Below are 26027 nucleotides of genomic sequence, written 5' to 3' on the forward strand. Positions count from 1 at the left end.
CAAAAACTTAACTGCTGCTTTGATCCATGTATTATCCTGGTCATCATTTTATTTTCTAATTTTTTCGAATTTTCGCTTTTTTAGCACATAACCCACTGGTGTTTGATAGCTATTCAAACACTTGCTTTGGGGAACCTGTTTGGTCTTCCTTATATTTGGTGACAAATGAGCCCTTATTAATTTTTGTTTGTTTGTTTTGAGGAAGTGAGTTGCTAATTGATTTAAGCGGCTGCCGAGGGGTTTTCACGGGATATTTTAACTTGGAAGTCAAAGTCTGCCGCACCTTGCTTGATTCTGGCTTTTAAATGAACGCATTAGGCCTGCGGTTTTTGGCTGTCGCTGGCGATGTGCATGGTGGTGCTTACTGGCCAGTGGTCACCGGTGAAGAGGTGACCGGCTTGGGGGTCTGCTGGCCATGGAGGGACGCTGTTGGAGGAGCGGACACCAGATTTACTTTTGCTTTTGCCTTGACCATGCCATTTACTTTACTTTGTCTGAGCAACTTCCTGTCATAAAGGGGCAGAGGCTAGTCTAAAATCTATGCCAGTCTTTTGCCCCCTTTCTGAGGGCAGGTTTTCTAGGTATCAGAAAAATATGTCCTTCTCCTAGATAGCTAGTTCATTTGGATCTGGTGGACACAAGGGCCTCTCTAAGTGACCACGGCTTCCTCTCTGCTTTAGCCAATAAGCGTTCAGAGCCAGGTCTGTGGTTTACCTTAGCAGATGTATAGGCCCTCCCTGCACCAGCCTTTACTTTTAACCCATGTTGGCAAGAAATAGCTGATTCTTTATTTGTTGAGGCTAATGTCCGCCACTGATGGGCATGTCATTAGTTTGCAACTCCATTATCACCCAAGGTCAGCTGTGAAGGGAGATGCTTTGGCTGACCTAGGATCTCGCGTTCTTCCCCCCGGTTCATCTCACCCCTGGGGAAGGGTTTTGCCACACCACCATGCTGGCCAGGAGGCCTTGTTTCTCCTTTAATGCTCTGGTCCAAATGTGGACCCTTCATCTTTCATCAAAATAGGCCAGACTTTCTGCAAGGGTCCATCTCATTCTGGGGCGGGGGGACAAAACAGAAGTAAGTGTAGCAAGTGCAAGAAGTTGAGGCCATCTGGGTTGGGAAACATAGGGTGGGATCCTGTGATGGCTGGGCTGTGCCCTGGATGCAGGGCCTTTCCCATGGCTCCCTAGACTCAGAAGCTGGAGTTGAAGTGGCATGGGAGTGGGGAGAAGATGGGGTCTTCTTTGAGGGAGGGAGGAAGGCCTGGGGTGGTGTGGAGCCCTGAGGTCCAGTGGACTATCTTCCCCACGAACACAAGGCAGACCAGACAGGGGACCTGAGGGCGGAGGGGATGGGCATTGGGAGGAGGGGCTGACGTGTGGAAGGACTGTTGGATAGTTCTGGAATAGTCTTTCCCCTCAAAATAGACTTAAAAAAATCCAAATCTCTTAAGAACATTGATAGTTACTATGCAGGAAGTAGTTCTTTTTTGATCCTTCTAAGGGTAAGGCACTACACTGGTGGATACAAAGAATAGGACAGTCTATCCCAGGGGCTTGATACTTATTAGGGGGAATATGCAAGTTTATAAGGGGAGAAGGGTGGGGGAGGGAAACTAGCAAGGCTCTGTATCAGGCACCAGTCAGCCTCCCCACCTACATATTTCATTCATGCCACATCGATGCCATCTGAGGTGGGTGGTAGCAGCCCCCTTTTCCAGAGTGGGAAGCCTTCTCAGAGAGGTTAAGTCAGCCCAGCATCACAGGGCTAGTAAATGCTGTAGCAGGATTCAAGCACGGCCCTGTCAGGCTTTCAAGGATGTGTTCTCACTACTAATTCTGTTACCTCCCTGTTACATCTGGAATGGTAAAGTGGATCAGTTTTGGAGCCTTTCAGAAAAACTCTCCGACTTAAGTGCTGCAGGTCTATGTCATGAAGCTCAGACTTGTCTGATGGTTAGGAAGCATCAGTGTGCTTTACATCCCCGTGTTGAAGGTCTTCATTTCACGCCAATGATGACATGCTTGCAAATGACGCACAGGTGCAACATCAGACTTAGAAACTTCCGAACTTGTAATGGAAACTGTCCAGCCCTCCCTTCATCTGCTTTCCTCAGCAGAATGTAACTATGCTGCAGGGTAGGCCTGGGCTTTCTCTATGGAGTGAAGGTTAAATATCCAACGTTAGCATAAAACAGTTCAGATGGAGGAAATCGACATTGATGATTTATTGGAAGATTTCATAAGACAAGATGCAGAATCAGTTAATGGCCCATATACCATCTGAAATTGAGCACAGAACATTGCATTTCTTATTTTCTATTCAGAGCTGTCTTACAATATAAAGTTGTCTACTTTGGAACTTCAGCTCCACCAAAGGGACGCCTGTCAGCGTGTTTATGCGCGATGCACGTAATCTAGGTTTCCTCAGTCCATAATATGCTAGTGCAAAATCATGGGCTGTAGCTATCGCTTAATTATGCAAATACCTCTAAAACTATATAATACCAAAAAGAAAAAAAAAGAGAGATTACCTTTATCCAAGTTCCTTTGGATTTTAATTGCAAACTGTTGTTGAGCAGCTCTGGTTTTCCTTTGGATTTGAATATATACATTCTTTGCATGTAAATTGGTTTTTGGATTAGAATATACCAAGCCCTTTTTTCCCACAAGCCACATAAATAGTACCCAGATTGCACACATATGAAACATTTTCTTCTTTTATCCGATCAGAAGTCATGAGAATAATACAGCGTATATCTGTAGTTGAATTGTCCTTAGTGTAAAGTGCAGTGTGAACGCCTTCTGTGACAGTGCTTGCGGCTGTGTGTTAGGTGTTTTTGCACAGCTTCTAGAAAGGATGCCTTTCCCTTTATCTGGGGAGGCTGGCAGGTCTTTGCCTGTGATTTAGGTATGATTGATTTGAGGCCATTATGACTTAGGGGTTATCGGGTTTTTAATTTTTCTATCAATCCTTATTTCCAGTTCCTTTAACCCAGTGTTTATAACTTGTAAGAATAATGAAATAACTCTTTGAAGTATTTAGAGCATATTCACATTTTTGGCTAAGTTCTATTGCTCATGGCTTTGAAATTCACCATTAGTTTTGAAATTTACAACAAATTATGGCATATTTTGAATATTTGCATTTTGTGTTAATGTTACATTTATTTGCCACTGTGGCTTCATGTTGTATTTTTCTTTGTCATACTGTTTGCTCGTATGTTTTTTTTCCTTATCCATAAGCATATTCAATGGTCACACAATGTGACTATTCTAATAATGTATATATAAGAACTCTGAACTTTTAGAGAGACTTAAAAAACGTGACATTACCATTTTCAAATGATCTGTGAAAGAAGGATCCATGTCTTTTTGGAAAAAGAATTTTGATGAGAAAGCTTATATTCTAAATTCCAAAATTGGCTTAAAATATTTTAGTTTAAAGTATTTTGTAGTTTAGCTAACTACAAATCAAATTGACTTAATTCCTTTATCTGTTTCTTACTGTGTTTTCAAAGGATTGGAACAGAATTGCTCATAATCTTGAGATGACCCAGTTTTGGGACATATAGTACTTCGAGAGTTAAATACTTTAATTTATATAAATCTGTGATAGAATTTTGTTTGTATGGTATTTTGGAGATTTTCTCCAAAGTATTAGGGTTCATTCTATTTTTATATAATTTAGAATATTTTATATTGTTTTGTTGAATCATATGACCTTAATATGAAAAACTATGAGCATATTTAGCTGACTCCTTTTTGTAAAAATCCTGTATTTTCAAGACCAACTGTTTCTGATCACAGTGATTACACTTTTTATTTTTGAAAATGTTCTGGGCTATATTTTGCTACAGTAGATGTGCACCTTTGTAAGTTCATACAAAGATGTAATAATTTACTATTTTTGGAGAGTTAAGACAGGATGCTTTAAAGCAAATTTTAGTCTAACAGGATAGGAGTAGAGTCTACTGAAAAAAAGTCTAATTCAAAATCTGTTGAGTCAACATCATGGTGGTATTTGTAAACTGAGCCACGTATTAAAAGTCCACAGTCGTGGCCATGGAGGAGGAAAATGTGCATTTGGACGCTGAATTCTTTTCTGGTTAGAGCAGGAGGACACGGCAAGAAAGCAGGCCAAGCACTGCCCACCTTTGGGAGGGAGAGGCCCACAGGTGCAGAGGTTGGAGGCAGGGAAGGCTTCCTTGAGAAACTGAGTTGAAATGAGCCCTAAGGTGAGTGGGAAGTAGCTAGACCGAAGGGTCAGGTGGCCCCTGCGGTCACTGGGGGCCTTGGTACTGGGCCTTGGTAAGGCTGGGGAACGCAGGAGGCAGTGCGGGGCGGGGGCTAGAACCGTACTGGGGAAACTTTGAAGGCTTTGAAGTGAGGGAGTGACCTAATCAGATTTGTGCTTTGGGAAGGCCACTCTGGCTGTGTGTGAGAGTGTGTGTGTGTGTGAGAGTGTGTGTGTGTGTGTGTGAGTGTGTATGTGTGTGTGTGTGTGTGTGTGTGTGGCAGGGATGAAGGGGAGGGTGGTACAGGGTGGGAGGGTCATTAGAAGACCATTAGAGGGCTGTTGAGGTGACCAGTGGGGGAGAGATGGCAGGGTGTGCTTGGGGATGGCGGGGCAGTTTAGATGCAGTATTTTCTTACGGGGAGGGCTTGTTGGTGGGGGCCATCCTTAGCAGCGCCTTGTGGCTGGGAAGAAAACAGATGGAGGACAGGCCGACTTTCCTCTTCTCTCCTCCTCTGTGTTACATGATGGTCTTAGTTCAGCGAACATTTGGAACAGAAAAGCTACATTCCAGAGTTAGATCTGATGGGATTTAAGTTTGTATTGAGATCTGTACATTCATTTAGCTAGAAACTTCACATCTTTTGGATTAGCATAGGGGTTTTCTTTCTTGATAAGATTGCTTTCTTGGTGAGAGGAAATTTAATACAGCTGCTGTTTTTCTTGAAAAATCTTATCTTTTAAGAAATTTAATATTCAAAAGAATAGGAATATTTAAAAATGATAAAGCAGGATTTTGGTATAGTTTCTTTGGTTTCTGAGTTGATACAGAGTTAGAAGCTTTTGCATTATTTAATAGCACATCCTTGCCAATATTTAAAGAGCTGTTAGCGAGGGTCCCAGGCCCCACCTCTCAGAGTATCATTAAAGCTTGCTCTGAAATAGTGACGATAAAGGTCTTGTTTGCAAAAGCCAAACAGTTGGCTTATAATACGCAGCATAGCTCTCTTTATAAAATAATAATAGGTTTGAGGTTAAGAAAGTGGAAGATTGTTTTAAAAAGCTGAAACAAACTTTCTTGTGCTAACGTTGTGATTGGAAAATTTGAAAAGAGAAAGGCTGCTCTAATATTATCCATGTGAAATATGTGTATCCTATTAGGTTTAAAAAATAACTTTGCTCATAAACTGGCAATGATGGTGGCTGGCTTTCAATTGTGGAGCCTAAGGTTGCCTTCTTAGCATTTTTTTGTAGCAAGGGAATTGAAAAGTGCTTAGCCAGTGTGCTTTTGGGGCAGAAGTCGGGCATTAGCAATGATACATTTCCGTGCATTTTACTTTATAGACATTACAAGAAGCGGTGCCAAGGGCGCATGCGGAAGCATGTGGGGGATTTGTGCCTGCAGGCCGGGATGCTGCAGGACTCCCTGGTCCATTACCATATGTCCGTGGAGCTGCTTCGCTCAGTGAATGACTTTCTGTGGCTTGGAGGTAAGGTTATCTGATGAAGATGATCACATATGTAATTACAGCAACTGCTACTTGAAATAAGAGAAAACCTAGAAACAGTGGCTCTAGAAACATATGGAGAGGGAGGGGAAGCCGTCAGCTGAGCTGGTTGCAGTGGGGAGTCTTCCGGGGTAACTGCCTCACCTTATCTCCTGCCACTTTCCCACCCAGCCCTGCACTGCAGTCCTGCTGAAGCAAGCATGCACTTTCCTCAAAAACACACTGAATTGCCTTGTTGCTCTGTTTTGTTTTTTTTTTGAAAAGCACATCTTGCCCTCTGCTTAGAATGCCATTCCCCATGATAGTCACCTCATTCTTCAAAGCCTCCTCCATAGGCCAGATGATGAATGGATGAACAAAATGTTTCTCCTTATAGTGGAACATTATTCAGACATAAAAACAAATGAGATACTGATACCACTACAACATGGACGAACCCTGATAACATCATGTCAAGTGAAAGGAATCAGACACAAAAGGCCACATAGTATATGATTCTGATTATCTGAAATGTCCAGGATAGGCAAATCTAGAGGCAAAGAGCAGATTACTGGTTGCCTGGGGCTGGGTAGAGGGGGGAATGGGGAGGGACTGCTGATGGGCATGGGGTTTCTTTGGGGTGATGAGAAGGTTCTGGAATTAGATAGTGGTAAGAGTTGCACAGCTGTCAATATACAAAAGCTCCCGAATCGTACACTTTTAAGTGGGTGAGTTTTGCGGTATGTGAATTATATCTCAATTAAAAAAACTTAAAAAAAAGAAAACCTGCTTCAAAGGACAGCCTCTTCTGACCCCTCCACGCAGTGGGTGCCCGCAGGTCTTGTACAGAATCCTGTCTGCATGGAGTTTACCCTCTGTGCTGGGACTGCCTGTTTGCGTGTTTTTCTCCTTCAGGGGCTATGTCCTGGAGGTGGGAGTGGGAGGCATGGTCTGTGTGTGTGTGTCCATCATCTAGTATATTGTAAATGTTCTGTGAGTGCTTGTTAAATAAATGTGGCGTGAGTGAGGGCTGAAACAGGGTCCTTTCCCGGAAGAGGTTGACAGCTCAGTCAGAGGGCCCGTCAGCCACTGTGGTAAATACAAGTCAGAATGAAGTAACCAGGTTCTTCAGTGGAAGATCAACAGCGTCCTATAGGACACACAAAATATAAATTCTTAAAATGGACTTAAATTTCATAATTTGGCTTCTTAAAGAGGATAGGGAGATAAAAGTGAGAAAGAGAAGGAATAGATGGAAAAGAAACAAGAAACAGAAAGGATTAAGTAGGAGGGGAAAGGTGAATAGGAGTTTTACTTTGTTTTCTTGAAGGAGAGGTCTATAATGACTTGCTGTGGACTGGTGGAGTAGAGCTGAAGGTTAGGTGCTTATCCGGGAAGAATGCCACCGGGCACCTGACCCACCCAGTGATAATGGGCAGGTCGGGTTCCTGTGAAGGCTGGGTGGAGTGGGTGGTGCCGGGTGCTGCCAGCTTATTTCACTCTTGGTCCCTCAGAAATGCACAGTGGGGTTTCCGGGGGGCTCCAGGACGTGTGACATCACAGCAGATTGACGGCAGAAGCAGGTGTGAGAATCCAGTACACTTGTCTCGAGCCAGACATGAAAGAAATTTCATGTAAAATTGTAAAAATGCGAACAGTGCCCCTCTTCCAGCATATTGTTGTTGTTTTGAAACGTAGTTGTTGTTCATAAAAATTTAACATGGTCGGGACTTCCCTGGTGGCGCAGTGATCGAGAATACACCTGCCAATGCAGGGAACATGGGTTCGAGCCCTGGTCCGGGAAGATCCCACATGCCATGGAGCAACTAAGCCTGGGCACCACAACTACTGAACCTGCGTTCTAGGGCCCGTGAGCCACAACTACTGAGCCCATGTGCCACAACTGCTGAAGCCCTTGTGCCTAGAGCCTGTGCTCTGCAACAAGAGAAGCCACAGCAATGAGAAGCCTGTGCACCACAATGAAGAGTAGCCCCCGCTTGCCACAACTAGAGAAAAGCCTGCACACAGCAACGAAAACCCAACGCAGCCAAAAAAAAAAACCAAAAAAACACCCCTTAAAAAATTTAACATGGTCAAGATGGCGTACTAGGAGGACGCGGAATTTGCATCTCCTCACAACTTGGGCACCTACCAGGCACTGGTGGGGGACCACGGACACCTAAGGGGATGGGAGGAACCTCCAGCAACTGGGTAGGATGTGGGGTGTGGGGGGAGTGAAGGAGGAGGAGAAGTGGAGGTGGGACGGGACTGGAGCCCCTGAGGGGTGGCTGGGGGAGGGGAAGGGATCCCACGCCCGAAGGGGGAAATTGGGGAACCATTGGGAGGGCAGAGGATCAAAAGGGAGCGTGGCCAGGTTTCCCCTGCCCACTTGGGCCCCTGGGAACCTGCTGAGATCCCGGACCTGATCCTCTGCCCACCAAGGCCCCCTCCAGCCACATGGGTCCTGAGGGAGTGGGAGGGAGGGAAGAGGGAGCAAAAGTAAAGGCCGGACCTCTGGGACGGCATTGCTGAGGGGCGGCTGGGGAAGGGGAGGAGTTCCTACACCCAGCAGGACCCACCCACGGTTAGGGGTCCAGCGGGGACGGGGGAGACCTTTGGGGAGACAGTGGGGAAGGGGCACGAAGGAACGGAAAGGAACGCGGCCAGTGCTCACCCTGTCCACCTAGGCATCCGGAAGCCTGTTGGGCTCCCAGGCCTAATCCTCTGCCCTCGGAGCCTCCCTCCTGTGGCGCAGAGCCCAAGCCCCACCCCTACACCTCCACCCAGGGCCCCACCTCTACACTCGGAGACCCCCTCCAACCGTGCTGGGCCTAATCCCCACCCACACACCCTCACTCAGGGCCCCACCTCCAAACTCCTGGAACCCCAGCTCCAGAGACCCTCCTTTCCACGTGCTGCTGCTCCCCTTCTGGCAGGTCCTAAGCAGAGGCCCTGCCCCATGCTTGAACGTCAACCCCCAACCCACCTAGGTCCCGCCCCACCCTAAACCCCGCCCCTGCCTAAGTTCCACCCCCACCTAAACGCCACCCCCAGAGCCAAGAGTTATTTTTTTTTCCTCTTTTAGATTGGGGTTCTGTTTTACCTTGTTGATTCATTGTTGTTGATTCTTTTATGTTTTTATTTTTCCAAATAAATCTTTTGTTTTTCTAATTTTATTTTATTCTTTATACTTTGTTATTTTTCTCTCCTTTTGACTTGTTCCCCCCGCTTTTTTTTTCTTCTTTTTTCTGTGTGGTTTCATTTTACCTTGTTGCAGTTGTTTCAATTATAGTTTTATTTTTCCTAATATGTTTTTTATCTTTCTAATTTTATTTTGTTTTTTATTCTTTGATATTGTACTGCTCCTTTTTTTCTTTCTTTCTGTTTTTTTTTTAATTGCGCCACGAAAATTGCAGGATCTTGGTTCCCAGGCTGGAGGTTGGGCCCGAGCTCATGTGGTGGGAGCTCCGAGTCCAAACCACGGGGCTAACAGAGAACCTCAGACCCCAGGAAATATCAATTGGAGTGAGGCCTCCTGGAGGTCCTCATCTCAGCACCAGGACCCGGCCCTGTCCAACTGCCTGCAAACTCCAGTGCTGGATGTCTCAGGCCAAACAACCAGTAAGACAGGAATACAGCACCACCCATCAAAAAAAAAAAGAAACAACAAAAAAAAATGTTACAGACCAAGGAGCAAGGTAAAAACCTACAAGACCAAATAAATGAAGATGAAATAGGCAAGCTACCCGAAAAAGAATTCAGACTAATGATAGTAAAGACTATCCAAAATCTTGGAGCAGAATGGAGAAAATACAAGAAACAAATAACAAGATTCTAGAAGAACTAAAGAGCAAACAAACACTGATGAACAACACAATTACTGAAATTAAAAATACTCTACAAGGAATCAATAGCAGAATAACTGAGGCAGAAGAACGGTTAAGTGAGCTGGAAGATAAAATGGTGGAAATAACTGCCAGGGAGCAGAATAAAGAAAAAAGAATGAAAAGAATTGAGAACAGTCTCAGAGACCTCTGGGGCAACATTAAATGCACCAACATTCGAATCATAGGGGTCCCAGAAGAAGAAAAGAAAAAGAAAGGGTCTGAGAAAATACTTGAAAAGATTATAGTTGAAAACTTCCCTAACATGGGAAAGCAAATAGTGATTCAAGTCCAGGAAGCACAGAGAGTCCCATACAGGATAAACCCAAAGAGAAACATGCCAAGACACGTATTAATCAAACTATCAAAAATTAAATACAAAGAAAAAATATTAAAAGCAGCAAGGGAAAAGCAACAAATAACATACAAGGGAATCCCCATAATATTAACAGCTGATTTTTCAGCAGAAACTCTGAAAGCCAAAAGGGAGTGGCAGGACATATTTAAAGTGATGAAAGGGAAAAACCTACAACCAAGATTACTCTGTGCAGCAAGGATCTCATTCATATATGACAGAGAAATTAAAACCTTTACAGATAAGCAAAAGCTAAGAGAACTCAGCAACACCAAACCAGCTTTACAACAAATGCTAAAGGAACTTCTCTAGGCAGGAAACACAAGAGAAGGAAAAGACCTACAAAAACAAACCTAAAACAATTAAGAAAATGGTAATAGGAGCATACATATAGATAATTACCTTAAATGTAAATGGATTAAATGCTCTAACCAAAAGACATAGACTGGCTGAATGGATACAAAAACAAGACCCGTACATATGCTGTCTACAAGAGACCCACTTCAGACCTAGGGACACATACAGACTGAAAGTGAGGGGATGGAAAAAGATAGTCTGTGCAAATGGGAATCAAAAGAAAGCTGGAGTAGCAGTTCTCATATCAGACAAAATAGACTTTAAAAGAAAGACTATTACAGGAGACAAAGAGGGACACTACATAATGATCAATCCACGAAGAAGATATAACAATTGTAAATATTTATTCACCCAACATAGGAGCACCTCAATACATAAGGCAAATGCTAACAGCCATAGGGAAATCAACAGTAACACAATCATAGGAGGGGACTTTAACACCCCACTTTCACCAATGGACAGATCATCCAAATGAAAATAAATAAGGAAACACAAGCTTTAAACGACACATTAAACCAGATGGATTTAATTGATATTTATAGGACATTCCATCCAAAAACAGCAAAATACACTTTCTTCTCAAGTGCTCATGAAACATTCTCCAGGATAGACCATATCTTGGGTCATAAATCAAGCCTTGGTAAACTTAAGAAAATTGAAATCATATCAAGTATCTTTTCCAACCACAATGCTATGAGACTAGATATCAATTACAGGAAAAAACTGTAAAAAATACAAACACATGGAGGCTAAATAATATGCTACTAAATAACCAAGACATCAGTGAAGAAATCAAAGAGGAAATCAAAAAGTACCTAGAAACAAATGACAATGAAAACACAATGACCCAAAACCTATGGGATGCAGCAAAATCAGGTCTAAGAGGGAAGTTTATAGCAACACAGTCCTACCTCAGGAAACAAGAAAAATCTCAAACAAACTAACCTTACACCTATAGAATTAGAGAAAGAAGAACAAAAAACCAAAGTTAGCAGAAGGAAAGAAATCATAAAGATCAGATTAGAAATAAATGAAAAAGAAATGAAGGAAACAATAGCAAAGATCAATAAAACTAAAAGCTGGTTTTTAGAGAAGATAACCAAAATTGATAAACCATTAGCCAGACTCATCAAGGAAAAAAGGGAGAAGACTCAAATCAACAGAAATAGAAATGAAAAAGGCGAAGTAACAACTGACACTGCAGAAATACAAAGGATCATGAGAGATTACTACAAGCAACTATACGCCAATAAATGGACAACCTGGAAGAAATGGACACATTCTTAGAAAAGCATAACCTTCTGAGACTGAACCAAAAGAAACAGAAAGTATAAACAGACCAATCACAAACACTGAAATTGAAACCGTGATTAAAAATCTTCCAACAAACAAAAGTTCAGGACCAGATGGCTTCACAGGCTAATTCTATCAAACATTTAGGGAAAAGCTAACACCTATCCTTCTCAAACTCTTACAAAATATAGCCAAGGGAGGGACATGTCCAAACTCATTCTACGAGGCCACCATCACCCTGGTACCAAAACCAGACAAAGATGTCACACACAAAAAAACTACAGGCCAATATCTCTGATGAATATAGATGCAAAACTCCTCGACAAAATACCAGCAAAGAGAATCCAACAGCACATTAAAAGGATCATACACCATGATCAAGTGGGGTTTATCCCAGGAATGCAAGGATTCTTCAATACATGCAAATCAATCAATGTGATACACCATATTAACATACTGAAGGATAAAAACCATATGATCATCTCAGTAGATGCAGAAAAAGCTTTTGACAAAATTCAACACTGATTTATTATAAAAGCTCTCTAGAAAGTAGGCATAGAGGGAGCCTACCTCAACATAACAGAGGCCGTATATGACAAACCCACAGCCAATATTGTTGTCAATGGTGAAAAACTGAAACCATTTCCTCTAAGATCAGGAACAAGACAAGGTTACCCACTCTCACCACTGTTATTCAACATAGTTTTGGAAGTTTTAGCCACAGCAATTAGAGAAGAAAAAGAAAGAAAAGTAATCCAAATTGGAAAAGAAGAAGTAAAACTGTCACTGTTTGCAGATGACATGATACTATACATAGAGAATCCTAAAGATGCTACCAGAAAACTACTAGAGCTAATGAATGAATTTGGTAGAGTAGCAGGATACAAAATTAATGCACAGAAATCGCTTGCATTCCTACACACTAATGATGAAAAGTCTGAAAGAGAAGTTAAGGAAACACTCCCATTTACCATTGCAACAAGAAGAATAAAATACCTAGGAATAAACCTACCTAAGGAGACAAAAGACCTGCATGCAGAAAACTATGAGACACTGATGAAAGAAATTAAAGATGATACAAACAGATGGAGAGATATACCATGTTCTTGGATTGGAAGAATCAACACTGTGAATATGACTATAGTACCCAAGGCAATCTACAGATTCACTGCAATCCCTATCAAACTACCAATGGCATTTGTCACAGAACTAGAACAAAAAATTGCACAATTTGTATGGAAACACAGAAGACCCCGAATATCCAAAGCAATCTTGAGAAAGGAAAATGGAGCTGGAGGAATCAGGCTCCCAGACCTCAGACTATACTACAAAGCTACATTAATCAAGACAGTATGGTACTGGCACAAAAACAGAAATATAGATCAATGGAACAAGATAGAAAGCCCAGAGATAAACCCAACACATATGGTCACCTTATCTTTGATAAAGGAGACAAGAATATACAGTGGAGAAAAGACAGCCTCTTCAATAAGTGGTGCTGGGAAAACTGGACAGCTACATGTAAAAGGATGAAATTAGAACACTCCCTAACACCATACACAAAAATAAACTCAAAATGGATTAAAGACCTAAATGTAAGGCCAGATACTATGAAGTTCTTAGAAGAAAACATAGGCAGAACACTTTATGACAAAATCACAGCAAGATCCTTTTTGACCCACCTCTTAGAGAAATGGAAATAAAAACAAAAATGAACAAATGGACCTAATGAAACTTAAAAGCTTTTGCACAGCAAAGGAAGCCATAAGCAAGATGAAAAGACAACCCTCAGAATGGGAGAAAATATTAACAAATGAAGCAACTGACAAAGGATTAATCTCCAAAATATACAAGCAACTCATGCAGCTCAATATCAAAAAAAAAACTACCCAATCCAAAAATGGGCAGAAGACCTAAACAGACATTTCTCCAAAGAAGATATACCAGCAAACACATGAAAGCATGCTCAACATCACTAATCATTAGAGAAATAGGAATCAAAACTACAATGAGGTATCACCTCACACCGGTCATAATGGCCATCATCAAAAATCTACAAACAATAAATGCTGGAGAGGGTATGGAGAAAAGGGAACCCTCTTGCACTGTTGGTGGGAATGTAAATTGATGCAGCCACTATGGAGAACAGTATGGAGGTTCCTTAAAGAACTAAAAATGGAACTACCATATGACCCAGCAATCCCACTACTGGGCATATACCCTGAGAAAACCATATTTCAAAAAGAGTCATGTACCACAGTGTTCATTACAGCACTGTTTACAATAACCAGGACATGGAAGCAACCTAACTCTCCTTTGACGGATGAATGGATAAAGCAGGTGTGGCACATATATACAATGGAATATTAGTCAAGCATAAAAGAAATGAAATTGAGTTATTTGTAGTTAGGTTGAGGAACCTAGAGTCTGTCATGGACAGTGAAGTAAGTCAGAAAGAGAAAAAGAAATACCATATGTTAATATATATATGGAATCTTAAAAAAAAAAAAAAGGTTCTTATGAACCTAGGGGCAGGACAGGATAAAGACTCAGACGTAGAGAGTAGACTTGAGGACACGTAGAGGGGGAAGGGCAAGCTGGGGCGAAGTGAGAGAGTAGCATTGACATATATATGCTACCAAATGTAAAATAGATAGCTAGTGGGAAGCAGCCGCATAGCACAGGGAAATCAGCTAGGTGCTTTGTGACCACCTAGAGGGGTGGGATAGGGAGGGTGGGAGGGAGACGCAAGAGGGAGGGGATATGGGGATATACGTATGCATATAGCCGATTCACTTTGTTAGTCAGCAGAAACTAACGCAACATTGTGAAGCAATTATACTCCAATAAAGATATTAAAAAAAAAGTTAACATGTTATGGGCTTATTATTGTTTTAAAAGGAAGGAACACATAAATATTTAAATCCTCTTCTAGTTCTATTTGCGAGCATGGTAAATATCTGTAGATGTAACCTGCACAAAAAAAGCGCTCTTTATTGTGGTCCTTAGTGATTTTTCAGCGTGAAGGAGTTCTAAGACCAAAAAGTTTGAGAACCACTGAGCTACTGGGTAAAGATGAACACTGCAGCACGACTTGTGAGGCGAGTAGCATAGCCCAAGGTTCTTAGGGTTTAACTGCCAGTGATAGAAGAATGAAAAGTTGCCGCAACTCAGTGTGGCTGCCTTTGAGAAGGAGACAGGCCTGCTAGGTGTTTGCTCGAAATGGGATAGATGCATTCCGGGTGAATGATGGGGATAGGTATTCTGGTCCTTCTTCCAGTGGTATGATTTTAAAAATATTTTCGATCCAGGGCACTGCTTCATCTGTCTGCAGTGTCAGCATCTGGCACAGAGCCTGCCACACAGTGTGAACTAAACTGTTGGTTAAATGAATGAATGAACAGCCTGTCTCACATGTGCTCAGCCCCTCAGAGAAACGTTGAGCATCGCGAGCGTTTTCTGCGCTGCCAGCTTTGACACGGGCCTGCAAAACATAGTAGGGGCCATGTTCCTGTTTGTAACAAAACCAGTGATCTGTAGGTTTGATCTCTGTTTTGTGGAAAAATTGGCATTTCCACATCATCAAGCCGTTCAGATCATTCTTAGTCACTGCAATTTTTGCTAAGGATGGGCCACTAACTTTATTAATTGAACTTTTATTTTAATGCCCAGCTGCCCTTGAAGGGTTATGTTCAGCTTCTGTCATCTATCACTATCCTGGTGGAACTGGTGGTAAAACTGGAGCTCGAAGGTTCCAGGGTAGCTCACTTCCTGCTGAAGCAGCCAACAGACATCGACCAGGTAAGCTCTGCTCTTGCCTCCATCCTAGACTCAGTTACAGTCCTTAAGCAAGCAGGAGTAATCTATTACTGTTCCCTCTGAGTGAAGGTTGAGTAATGTTTAAATAAAATATAAAATCCGTTGAGTCAGAAATCCTGCACGTAAAAAAAAAAGAAATCCTGCACGTGAGACATTGTCTTCTGATTCTATTGAATATGTATTGATCTTATTGAGTCTTATCAAATGATATTAATGGATTACAATGATGGGTTGATTGATTTATGGACCAGTTGCATAAAATTTCATGGTAGGCTGTCTTTGAAGTTCTCTGTCTGGGCCCTTGTCATAATTTCTGTGTGTTTGGTGAAGTTAGTCCCAGATGTCAATTTCAACAGCTAATTAAGGGCCCGGGGAGCTGTTTCTTCTTTTTCTGGTTGATGAAGTTCTCTTAATGCGTGAAGTTTGATTTCCTCATGTTTGTTAGCACCTGTGAAGAGTAAAAATGCATCTTTGGAGGAGCAGAACCACAAATGCTTGTTGAATGAACTTGACCCTTTTGACCCTTAATAAACGAATTTGCCTTAAATGTTCAGGATGTAGTTGTCATACCGCATAGGTCATGAAGATAATAACAAAGAATGCAGAGATCAAGGCTATACACAAAACTACTAGGTGTTTTTTGAACCATGAGATTTTTACAGATTTTTTCCCCCCAAAGAGAAGGCCCACGGCCGTTGATGTGTATTGGATGCGGAAATGCCTTCAATGTCTTTTTCCCCTGAATTATACCATCCCCGTCACCAGCAAAGACTGCAGAGACCAACTCTATGAGCCAGTCAGTGTAGCCACTCAGTCTGAATCTGGGTGCACTCTTTGTAGAACTGCTTAGATGAATCTCTGGTGGTCCTTGAAGATGTTTTATCTTCCTTCAGCAGACCGTTCCTAACGGTTTTAGTGGGGTCTCCATTATTGGAGAGGAAAGTAAAGCGGGTTGAGAAGTGATAGAGAAAGTCCTCAGACTGGAATGTCTCTGCTCCCTGCTTTCCTGGGCTTCAGTTTTGACTTGAGATGCCTCCCGTCGGTGCTCACCACCTGTGTTTATCCCGTGTGGTTGTAACTGCTGTCTCTGCTATGAGATTCAAGCATTTCAAGTCCTCTTGTCCCCTTGCGCCAGCGGCCAAGTGCTAAAATATCCAACACACAGGTGACAGCTGTTTATCTTCTCCTTAGAAGAAAGTCTGCTCTCTCTGGAGGTGCCTTTTGTTGAAGGTTGTTTTATTTTATTCTTTCCCTGCTATTTGAAGAGTTATAATGTGTTGAGACTGTTCTACTCATGTGATTAGTGAGACTCTGGAGCCTTTTTAGGGTGATGCTTCACTTTCTCCCCTTGCTGAAGATAGGCAAAAAAAGTTTTAAGCCTGAAAAGGTGCTCCGTCTGCAGTAGAGAAATGTCTTTATTTAGCTGGGCATAGTGTGAAACACTTGAGAACTTTCTACTGTTGAAGACAGTCTGTGGAGAAGAACATCCCGTGAAGCTTGGATGAGAGCCGAAAGAGCAGCGCTGATGGCATTTAGATTGGAAATGATTTTACCACCTTTCAGGCATTAAAGGGTCCAGAGCCATGAACGGATTTGGTATCATGAGTACATGTGTTGCTTCATCTTGGATATTAATTTCAAGATTAGTCAGTTTGTGGTGGCAACCTCATCTCACATCAGGAATTTATGGTATCTACTCTTGGAGGTGAAGACCAGACAAACGGATTATTTAACATTCTCCCTTGAATTTATCTCTCAGGTTCCTTTTTCACCAGCAAAATAGCAGGCTACAGATGTCATTTAATGCCCATGTGGCCTGGAGCAAGTTTAATCTCTCTGTGCCTCAATTTCCTTATTTGTGAAGTGGGGGAGATAATAATTGTACTTACCTCGGAGGGTTCTTGTGAAGGCTGCATGAAATACACATATAAAGGACCTACAGCAGTCCCAGCCGGTGCTGGATAAATGTTAGCAGCCATTATTGTTGCCAGTATTATTATTGTTGATTGTCAAGTAGTTTTAAGACTTGGTAATATGAATTCATGAATAGTGTTAAAAGACTCTAGACATCTCAGATCCCCTTTACATAGTTTTCAAGATTTCCTCTGAGAAAAGGGAATTTTCCCCCCTCTTAAAACTGAATTTAGTTTCAAAAAAGAATTCTGTACTCCCTATGTCTTTTTGCTTTAATTCTCCTTTTGTTTACATTTTTTTAAAAAAAACTTCACTTCCTTAGTATTCAGAGTATTCAAGGTTATTCAAAACTTGGTTTATTAAAAAATCAATAGGACATTCTGCAATCAGTCCAAAAGGAAATGCTTATTGACTTACAAATGTTTCTCCTTTATGGTTATTTGTACTTTTTGGACTAGCTTAATTTATTAATAGTAAGCGTCATCATCCCTAATTATTGAAATAGCTATGAATGATTTGGCATCTACCCTAGGCCAGGCTGTGCTAAATGCTTTCCTTACGTTTTACCTCATAGCAGGTGTTTGAGGGTAGTTATCAGTAACTCCTTCTTGCAGGTGAGGGATTGAGGTTTAAAGAGATGGGGTAACTTGCCCCAAATCACGCAACTGGCAGTGGCAGACTCGGGGCTGGAGCCAGGCTGGGGTGACTGCACAGTAGGCATCCTTAGTTGCTCCTCTAATCAGCCTCCCGTTGACTGGTTTCCCAAACTCCTGTGAGTTCATAAGTGACTGATTTTAGTGATCTCAACCTGATGAGGCCATAAAAGAAGAGGTATCAGTGAGAATACGAGACAGAGTGGCATAGCCTAACATTGTACATTTTCACAAATGTTTTATTCTCAGCTAATGACCTAAAAAGTTAGTATTTTTTATTTTAACTCTGGAAGCACTAAAAAAAACCATAAAAAATGATTACAGTGCAAAAGAGAAGTGAGCTTTGAAGATCCAACCATTGCTAATGACTTACCACTTGTTTTTCTCTAGTGAGGCTTGTCGAGAGAAAAAGTTATAAAGACTGGACTGCTTTTATGTAGTCTTTAGTGCGGAAGAAAAGATTAAGCCACTGAAAACTGAGAGAAAATAAAAATCTCTACTCTTTTCTTTCCTTATGATGAATATGTTAAGTTGGTTTTTATGGTTTAAGTATATATTTCCTCATTTGTGAAATTTGAATAATGTTATTTACCTCGTCTGACTGTGAGTTAGATACCTTGCACAAAGCACCCAAGAGATTCTCAGTAAAAATTTGCTGTCACAATGACAGATAGTTTAGAAGGATCAGCTCTGAATACTGAAGAGGGCGGTTTATTTATGATGCATATTCAGTGTGTATATACATGTGATGTATATGAATATGACTTAAAGCGATAAGGATTCGGTTGCTTTTTTTAGTGCAGTATGAAGTTTTGATGAGAGTGTCATCCTAGTAAGATAGGGACTAGCTAAAGTGTCTTCAGCTGAAGAACTTGAAGATTATTTGTACAGAATGTATATTTTTACAACTCAGAATTCATATTGCCTTGTAATCATCCACTAGAACCTTTAAATTGCTAGGAATTTGACCACAGCCTTTATGTTTAGAAAAATCAGTATCGGTTATTTGCAGAGAATAAGCTTATCTCTTTTGTGATTGAAGAAAGTTTTGATTTTTTTCCTGTACCCTTAATAGGTTTTATTTATTTATTTTTTAAGAAAGAAAATGGAAATTTTTATTCAAGCCAAATTTGAGGATTTTATAAAACCTGGGAAGAGCATCTCAGAAAGCTCTGAGAACAATTCTGCCTGTTAGAAGTCAAGGCACAGTTATATGAGTTTTTTGAGACAAGAGAGCTGTACATTTAATGACGTGTTGACCGTTTACACAATCCAGATCTGAGCATCATCATGGCGGTGGGTCATGTGTCCTCTTACAAGATAAAGATGGAATGTTATCTTTTAAGGAATTGCCTTGTTGATGCTAGGAGAATGCTGCTTTTTTTTTGACTGAGCAGGTATTTCTGCTGCTGGGGGAGGTAAATAATCAAAACGTTGATTTGACATCTGTCACTTTTCCTTTATAGAGGGAATAAAAGTGGAGCTCAGGGCTTCCCTGGTGGCGCAGTGGTTGAGAGTCCGCCTGCCGATGCAGGGGACATGGGTTCGTGCCCCGGTCTGGGAAGATCCCACATGCCGCGGAGCGGCTGGGCCCGTGAGCCATGGCTGCTGAGCCTGCGCGTCCGGAGCCTGTGCTCCACAACGGGAGAGGCCACAACAGTGAGAGGCCTGCATACCGCAAAAAAAAAAAAGTGGAGCTCATGCTATTTTATTTATTTATTATTTTTAATTACTTTAAAATTTTTTATTTTTTAACGTCTTTATCAGAGTATCATTGCTTTGCAATGGTGTGTTAGTTTCTGCTGCATAACAAAGTGAATCAGTTATATGTACACATATATCCCCATATCCCCTCCCTCTTTATTTTAATATATAAATAAGTGTTTTGTATTTCAACAGAATTGTATGATTTGTAGTTAAATGCTCTTTGGGAAGTATTTTGCAAGACACAGATTATCTACTGTTGGAAACATGCAGACATGACTTTTATGAATATAGAGCTAGTACAGCTAGCTAGTGTAAAACAAAAGGACTAGGAGAGCTTTGCTGCTGATTGCTAGAAGGATGGATCCTGGGTCTCAGTCTCCCTGTCTGTAAAATGAAGAGGCTGGACTGGATTCCTTCTTCTAAGATTAGTTTCCATGAGCCTATGTCTTTTGTTTATATTCAGGAGTGTTAACAATTTCAGATTACATACTGAATACCACTCCCTTCCCTGAAGCAGAATTCAGTTATGAGCTAGATAAGCTTTTAGTTATAGGCTCTGAGCATCCTATTTTTAAAAACCTTACTGATCGTTTCTTATTATACAGGCAATTTATGTGTCTTTTACAGCAACCTGGACAGCCTTTTGGGCCATAGGTGGCGCTGCTGCACCTTTTAAAAGTCTTAATGTTCCTGTTTGTGGAAGACGACTTAGCCCACGTTCCTTTAATTTGACTTCTTTGTTTAGTGCTTCAGGATAGCACAATGTCCATTATGTCTGGATACCTGGACAAATTATTCTAGTTATATCTTATTTTTATTCTGTCATCTCAGTGTGAAAATTTCAGACTTGCTGTGCAAACAATGGTGAAATTGTACTTTTCTTCCAGTATTAGAAACCAGTGAGCCATGATTTTATAAAACAGATAGAAGTGGTCCCTGGAGCACCTCAAAGCTGAAAAACGTATTGAACTCCCTGAGTATTGAACCCACTGCTGTGTGTTAATTAGTGGGAGGTGATTTGGTTGCTGTATGAAGGAGCGTAGTTTTTTGACTTGGGTTTGAATGCACATGCTACCACTTAGCCATGCGAACTTGAGTCAGTTCTTTCTGAGTTTTTCCCTTGTCTGTAAAATAGGGACACTAATATCTGCTTTGTAGAATTGTGAGAATAAGAAGTTATGTAAAGTGTTTAGCACAGTGGTTATCTCAAAAGAGCTCAAACCCTTAGCTATTGTTTTGTATGAAGCCACCATTTTATATAGTCTTTAGCAATTACTAAGGAATTAAAATAGAAAAAGCTGGTTTTATGACAAAAGATCCAATTAAGAAATGAGTAAAATATTTGAAGATGTTCAGTACTTCCTGTACTCATAATTTAGCAGCAGCCTCAGAATTAGAGCTGTTATACAGTCACCCTGAACGTTAAGCCACAGAATTTTGGGCTAATTAGTATATGTTGGGGCTTAAGTGGGCCCGGTAATTACACTCTTCTTTTCTCCACCAGCCAACTGAGAGATGAGACGAGAGAGTAGGCAGCGGGAGCTAAACGTCTCCTTTGTTACTGGTAAAGCCACATTCTCCGTGAACTTTAGGGCTTCAGGGAAATGGGTGTCTTAATACTCTATCCCGGAACTAGAGAGACTCACGCAGTCGCAGGCAGTTCTGGGCCACAGTGGGCCTTCCTATGAGGGGACCTGTCCCCGTCATGCTCAGGGCTGTCATGTCACAAAGCTGAGCATCCTGGGTGCTTCCTGAGGGTGGCCAGCACCCGGGGGGGAAGAATGGTTTCCCGTGCCCCACTTGTCTCCCACACTCCCTGAGCCCACTCCTCACTCCATTTGTGCGAGGAGGGCTAGCCGTGGGCCAGGGGTCAGGAGTGTTGAGGGAGAAGCCCTCCTCATGGCCCAGAGGAGTGGGAGGAAGCGTCCCCTGCCTCAGTTTGAACAGGTCGTGGAGTGGAACAGAAGGGTGCTTCCCAGGAGTTTATAAATAGGGAAATAAGGATGTCCTCTGTGACTTAAACTAGCAAGGAAACATTAAAGATGATTAGAAGGGAGACAGGCGGGGCATGCTTCATAGTTAACATTTGTTGGGCACCTAAAATGTGCTGCATACTTTTCTAAGCACTTTGCAGAAACTAATTTAATCCTTTGATCCTCACAACAGCCAAGTGAGGTAGGTTTGATTATTTTCCCAACTTTACAGATGTGGAAATTGAGGCACAGAGAGGGTAAGTAATTTGACCAAGGTCACAGAGCTAGTAAGTGGCAGAGCTGGTATTTAAACCCTGGCAGTCTGGCTTCCAGGCTCTCAGAGATGGGCTTTGGGTTTTTAGAGGTATCAGCCTGTCTGTGGATCTCTATGTACATCTGTCCATTCGTCGGCCTGGAAAGGGTGGGAAAGGGAGAGTTACACAAGTGTTCACAGCTGTGCCTCGGCCACTGTCCATGCACCGTGACCAGCATTCATTGTGGTCTAGGCAGCAGGTCTGTCCCTGTAACAGAAATTTAGTCCATCAAGTTAATCTAGGAAATCCCTCTTGCTCTGCATCTGTCCGTGCTTGCCATGTGGCCTCCTGCCCATGATTGGGTCGTTGGAGAGAAAATGTGCTGATTGTTGAACTCTGATATTTTAGTCTGATCGATAATTTTATGTCTCCTGTTACATTAGTAAGTTAAACCTCTGTTTCTTTTTTCTTTTGGTCACACCCTGCGGCATGCATGATCTTAGTTCCCCTACCAGGGATAGAACCCGTGCCCTCTGTGTTGGGCGTGCGGAAGGGAAGTCCCAGCCTCTGACTTTCTTACACCAGTCTCTTATGACTTTGGTTAATGTGAAATCAGTCAGTTGGAGGCTGATGGTGCTGATAATATCATTTCTGAGCACATTGAGGTACTCCTGTCTGTGGAGACCTGGCTGGAGGGCGCTCCTTTTTCTCACTGTGATTTCTTCAGACAGCACCAATTATTATCTCCCCACCCCCTCACACACACAATGAGGTGAGAAGCCTTCTGAGTAGGCCAGGTAATCAGATAGCAAAGTCGACGGGTCAGTAGACTGTTGCGTACCTTGAAGTGGGTTTAATAAAAGGAAAGGGCTTCCAGGGAGTCCAATTAGATGTTAAAGTTCATTTGGTAAAAGCTGTCCATTTTTTGTGGTTGAGCTTGTTCTTTGCTGTTCGAAAAGATTGGATTAGATGGATTAGCTTAAAAGGCAGAAAAGGATCGTTTCAGGTGGTATTAATACATCCACACCAGTGAGAAGTGATAGTTGACCGCCTGTGTGAGGCTTGAGACAGAAAGATTTTTACAAGCTTCATTAAACAACCTTAAAAGCTCTGCAATCTCAGTGTACTTAGCATGGGGCCCGGTTCATCCCTGGACGCCCTAAGAGGTCGAGTCATTGATGATTGTGATTATGACTCTGAGGCATCGAAAAAGTCCCCATCATATTCCCTATTCAAAGGACATGGCACAGTATAACATATTTGACCAGGTTTTTCACTGAACAGGAAGTTTTTAGCACTATCTGGAAATCTCACATTCCCCAAGGTTCCACACGGCTCAGTGTCCCCTCAGTGCAGATCCGTCAGCACTCGTCGTGGGCATGTCGTAGAGTGTGTGATGGTGCCGCATCCCTGGCTCCGCATCCGCCCCGCAGGCTTTCTCATCCCCATCTACCTCGTAGGGTTGCCCCGACAATCACACATGATGGTTGTCAAGCACTGTGTTTGGCATATAGTCAGTATCCAGTAGAAAGCACCTGTTTTTTATTATAATCGTGGCTTCTAGATGGCAGTGATTTTTAGTCTGCATGTAAAAACGGAGATTGCGATACACAAAGTAGCTCTTAAGTAGCATCATGGGACCTATTCTCTATGGACGATTGAAAACATATGCTATTTCAGTAAGAATATATGTTATTGGGACATACCTTTCTGAATCTTGTTAACATGTTTAAAAATGATCATAGCTGGGCTTCCCAGGTGGCGCAGTGGTTGAGAGTCCGCCTGCCGATGCAGGGGACGTGGGTTCATGCCCCGGTCTGGGAAGATCCCACATGCCGCGGAGCGGCTGGGCCCGTGAGCCATGGCCGCTGAGCCTGCGCGTCCGGAGCCTGTGCTCCGCAACGGGAGAGGCCACAACAGTGAGAGGCCCGCGTACCGCAAGCAAAAAAAAAAAAAAAAAAAAAAGATCATAGCTAATGATAAGCAGGACTCTTGAACCCAGTTCCTCTTAGGGTATGTTTTGCCATCATGGGAAATTACATTCTATAGAGAAGGCTAATTGGGTCTCGTTGATATTTGGATGGTTTAATAGATGATCAAGGCTTTCAAAAGCTTCTTGATAATAATGAAGTTAACTGTTTTGTGTTGTAAACTAACTACAGAGCTACCTTCCAAAAGTTAGAAATCCTTAGCTTGTGAAATGTCCAGTAAATCAGTGTGTATGTGTGTCTGTGTGAATGTGTGTGTGTGTGGGTGTGTGTGCGCACGCACGTGTGATTTTATTTAGGAAGGAGAAGTAAGTTCCATATAGCCTTCTGATACCTTTCTTCTTCAGGCTAAAGTGTGGGCGTTTATTTATACAAATAAATTGATATTCTTCTGTCACTTGGCTTATTTGTGGGAATAAGAAATTCTCATACTTGTTTCAGAAGAGTTAGGGAGTATAAGCTTGGAAGGTGGGAAGGGAGAGAGATAGGGAAGCACTTTACAGTTTGTGCAGGATATGAGAAATAGTTTTTCTTCTCTTTTTTTCCTTCTAAAGCATAAAGGCACTGAATTGTAACATACTCTTACTCAGAATTGCTTTTCTGATCAGATACAAGTGTCTCATATGTTTTGAGGCTATGTGAATTATGAAATGTGATTTAGCAGTTATCTTTAAAAGTAGTTTTGTTTTTCAAATAAAAGACCATAATCTGTTCTTTCTTCCAGGGGCACAAGAAGTTCTCATTGATCCAGGTACATGATCTATGTGCTTAGTTTCTTTTGGTTATTTTTTTAAGTGCTTGTTTCATGGTGGTGTGAATGAATGGTTAAAATTTCTGGATTATGATCTTTGGAACATACTGATTTAAGTAACTTTAAATCAGAACTGTTACAAACCTGATTGTTGTTTGTTCCTTGTTTCATGGGGCACCCTATTGATTTATGTTGTTTGTCGAAGAGGGAAATTCTTCCTCTAGCATGGTTAAGTGGATGATTTGCAGTGTGCTTTTAAAATTCTCTGAATGCATTGAGCATGCCTGTCCAGTTAATTTCGAATTTACTCATAGTAATGACTCTGCTCTGATCCTGTGGCTTATGCTCCTCTCAGTGTGAATTTGAATTCTCTGTTGCATTTTGTATGTGTGTTCTTAACAGGGAAAGACATTTTGCATTTTTTACAGAGGTGGGTTTTCCTTTCCCCTCTTAATGCCTTCTGTAATTCATACAGCAAAAATCTCTTTTATTGCAGTGCTTAATTATTTCGTAATGAGCTCTATTGTTTTCTGCCTTAATCGGACAATGACAAAGAATAATAATAAAAAATGAAAACCCTCCCTTCCTTTGAAGGATGGAAATCAGATGGTCATGCTTACACATGCTTTGTGACCAACACATTTACTTTCATCTCATTGTGTATCTTGAGTTTGAAATGAAATTGCTTCAGGTTTGTAGATTTTTGTTTTAACATTTGTGTTGCATTCTTTCTCTAGGCTGACGTTTCCTGATGGAGCTTGTGGAAAGTGTTTTCCTTCCTAGAGGAAGGAAAACAAATGTTTTGCTTTGTTTTTAGGAGACCTGAGTTGCTGATGAGAAAGCAGTTGAGGGTGGGCTGAGGAACTGAATGATACTCCCTCACCTCCCATCCAAAACTGATGAACGATGAAATCACTGTTAGATGTATTGGTATTTGAGCAATAGAAGTTAACGAGCCCAGACTGGCTAGTTATGCCTGATGGAAAGTACGGGATTCCCTTGCAGGAGAATTAGGTGCTTCTACCGAGTAGAAGTAGCTTAGAGCTGTCAGAAAAATCAGTCATATGTTGAGATTAAAAAAAGAATATAATATTTTTTACTTCTGAAACTTTTCAAATAAGGTTGTATAGAGCTGAAATTGAGTTTCGAGTGCTGGGAGTAAAGTCAGGGTGGTTCTGTGGGGCTTTTGTTCAGGGAGAGTGTGAGGCTGGCAGGAAGGGACGCAGAGCCAGGGTTTGGCATCCCAGGACGCCCTCTATTACGGTTCCAAGTGAGAAGCATGCAGACTCTATCTTCCCCGAGGGAGAGCAAGGAGAGAGTTGAGATTCTGCCCGCCCGCACCCCCCCCCCCCC

At 41.8% G+C, this 26027-nt stretch overlaps 1 protein-coding gene across 2 annotated transcripts in view; it reads left to right on the forward strand.

The window, feature by feature from the left end:
- The window catches only part of TRAPPC9 (trafficking protein particle complex 9), a 514318-nt gene that overhangs the window by 11139 nt on the left and 477152 nt on the right, over positions 1–26027 (forward strand). Inside the window, exons 3-5 of one of the 2 annotated variants that reach the window (XM_029223132.1) lie at positions 5584–5729; positions 15288–15416; positions 24648–24674. In XM_029223132.1, the coding sequence (XP_029078965.1) occupies positions 5584–5729; positions 15288–15416; positions 24648–24674 (302 nt within the window). The remainder of the gene's footprint in view (positions 1–5583; positions 5730–15287; positions 15417–24647; positions 24675–26027) is intronic. The other variant, XM_029223133.1, reaches the window with a different exon arrangement.

The sequence above is a fragment of the Monodon monoceros genome, unplaced genomic scaffold (genome assembly GCF_005190385.1).
Source record: "Monodon monoceros isolate NGI ecotype Baffin Bay Population unplaced genomic scaffold, NGI_Narwhal_1 Super_Scaffold_14, whole genome shotgun sequence".
Lineage (NCBI taxonomy): Eukaryota > Metazoa > Chordata > Mammalia > Artiodactyla > Monodontidae > Monodon > Monodon monoceros.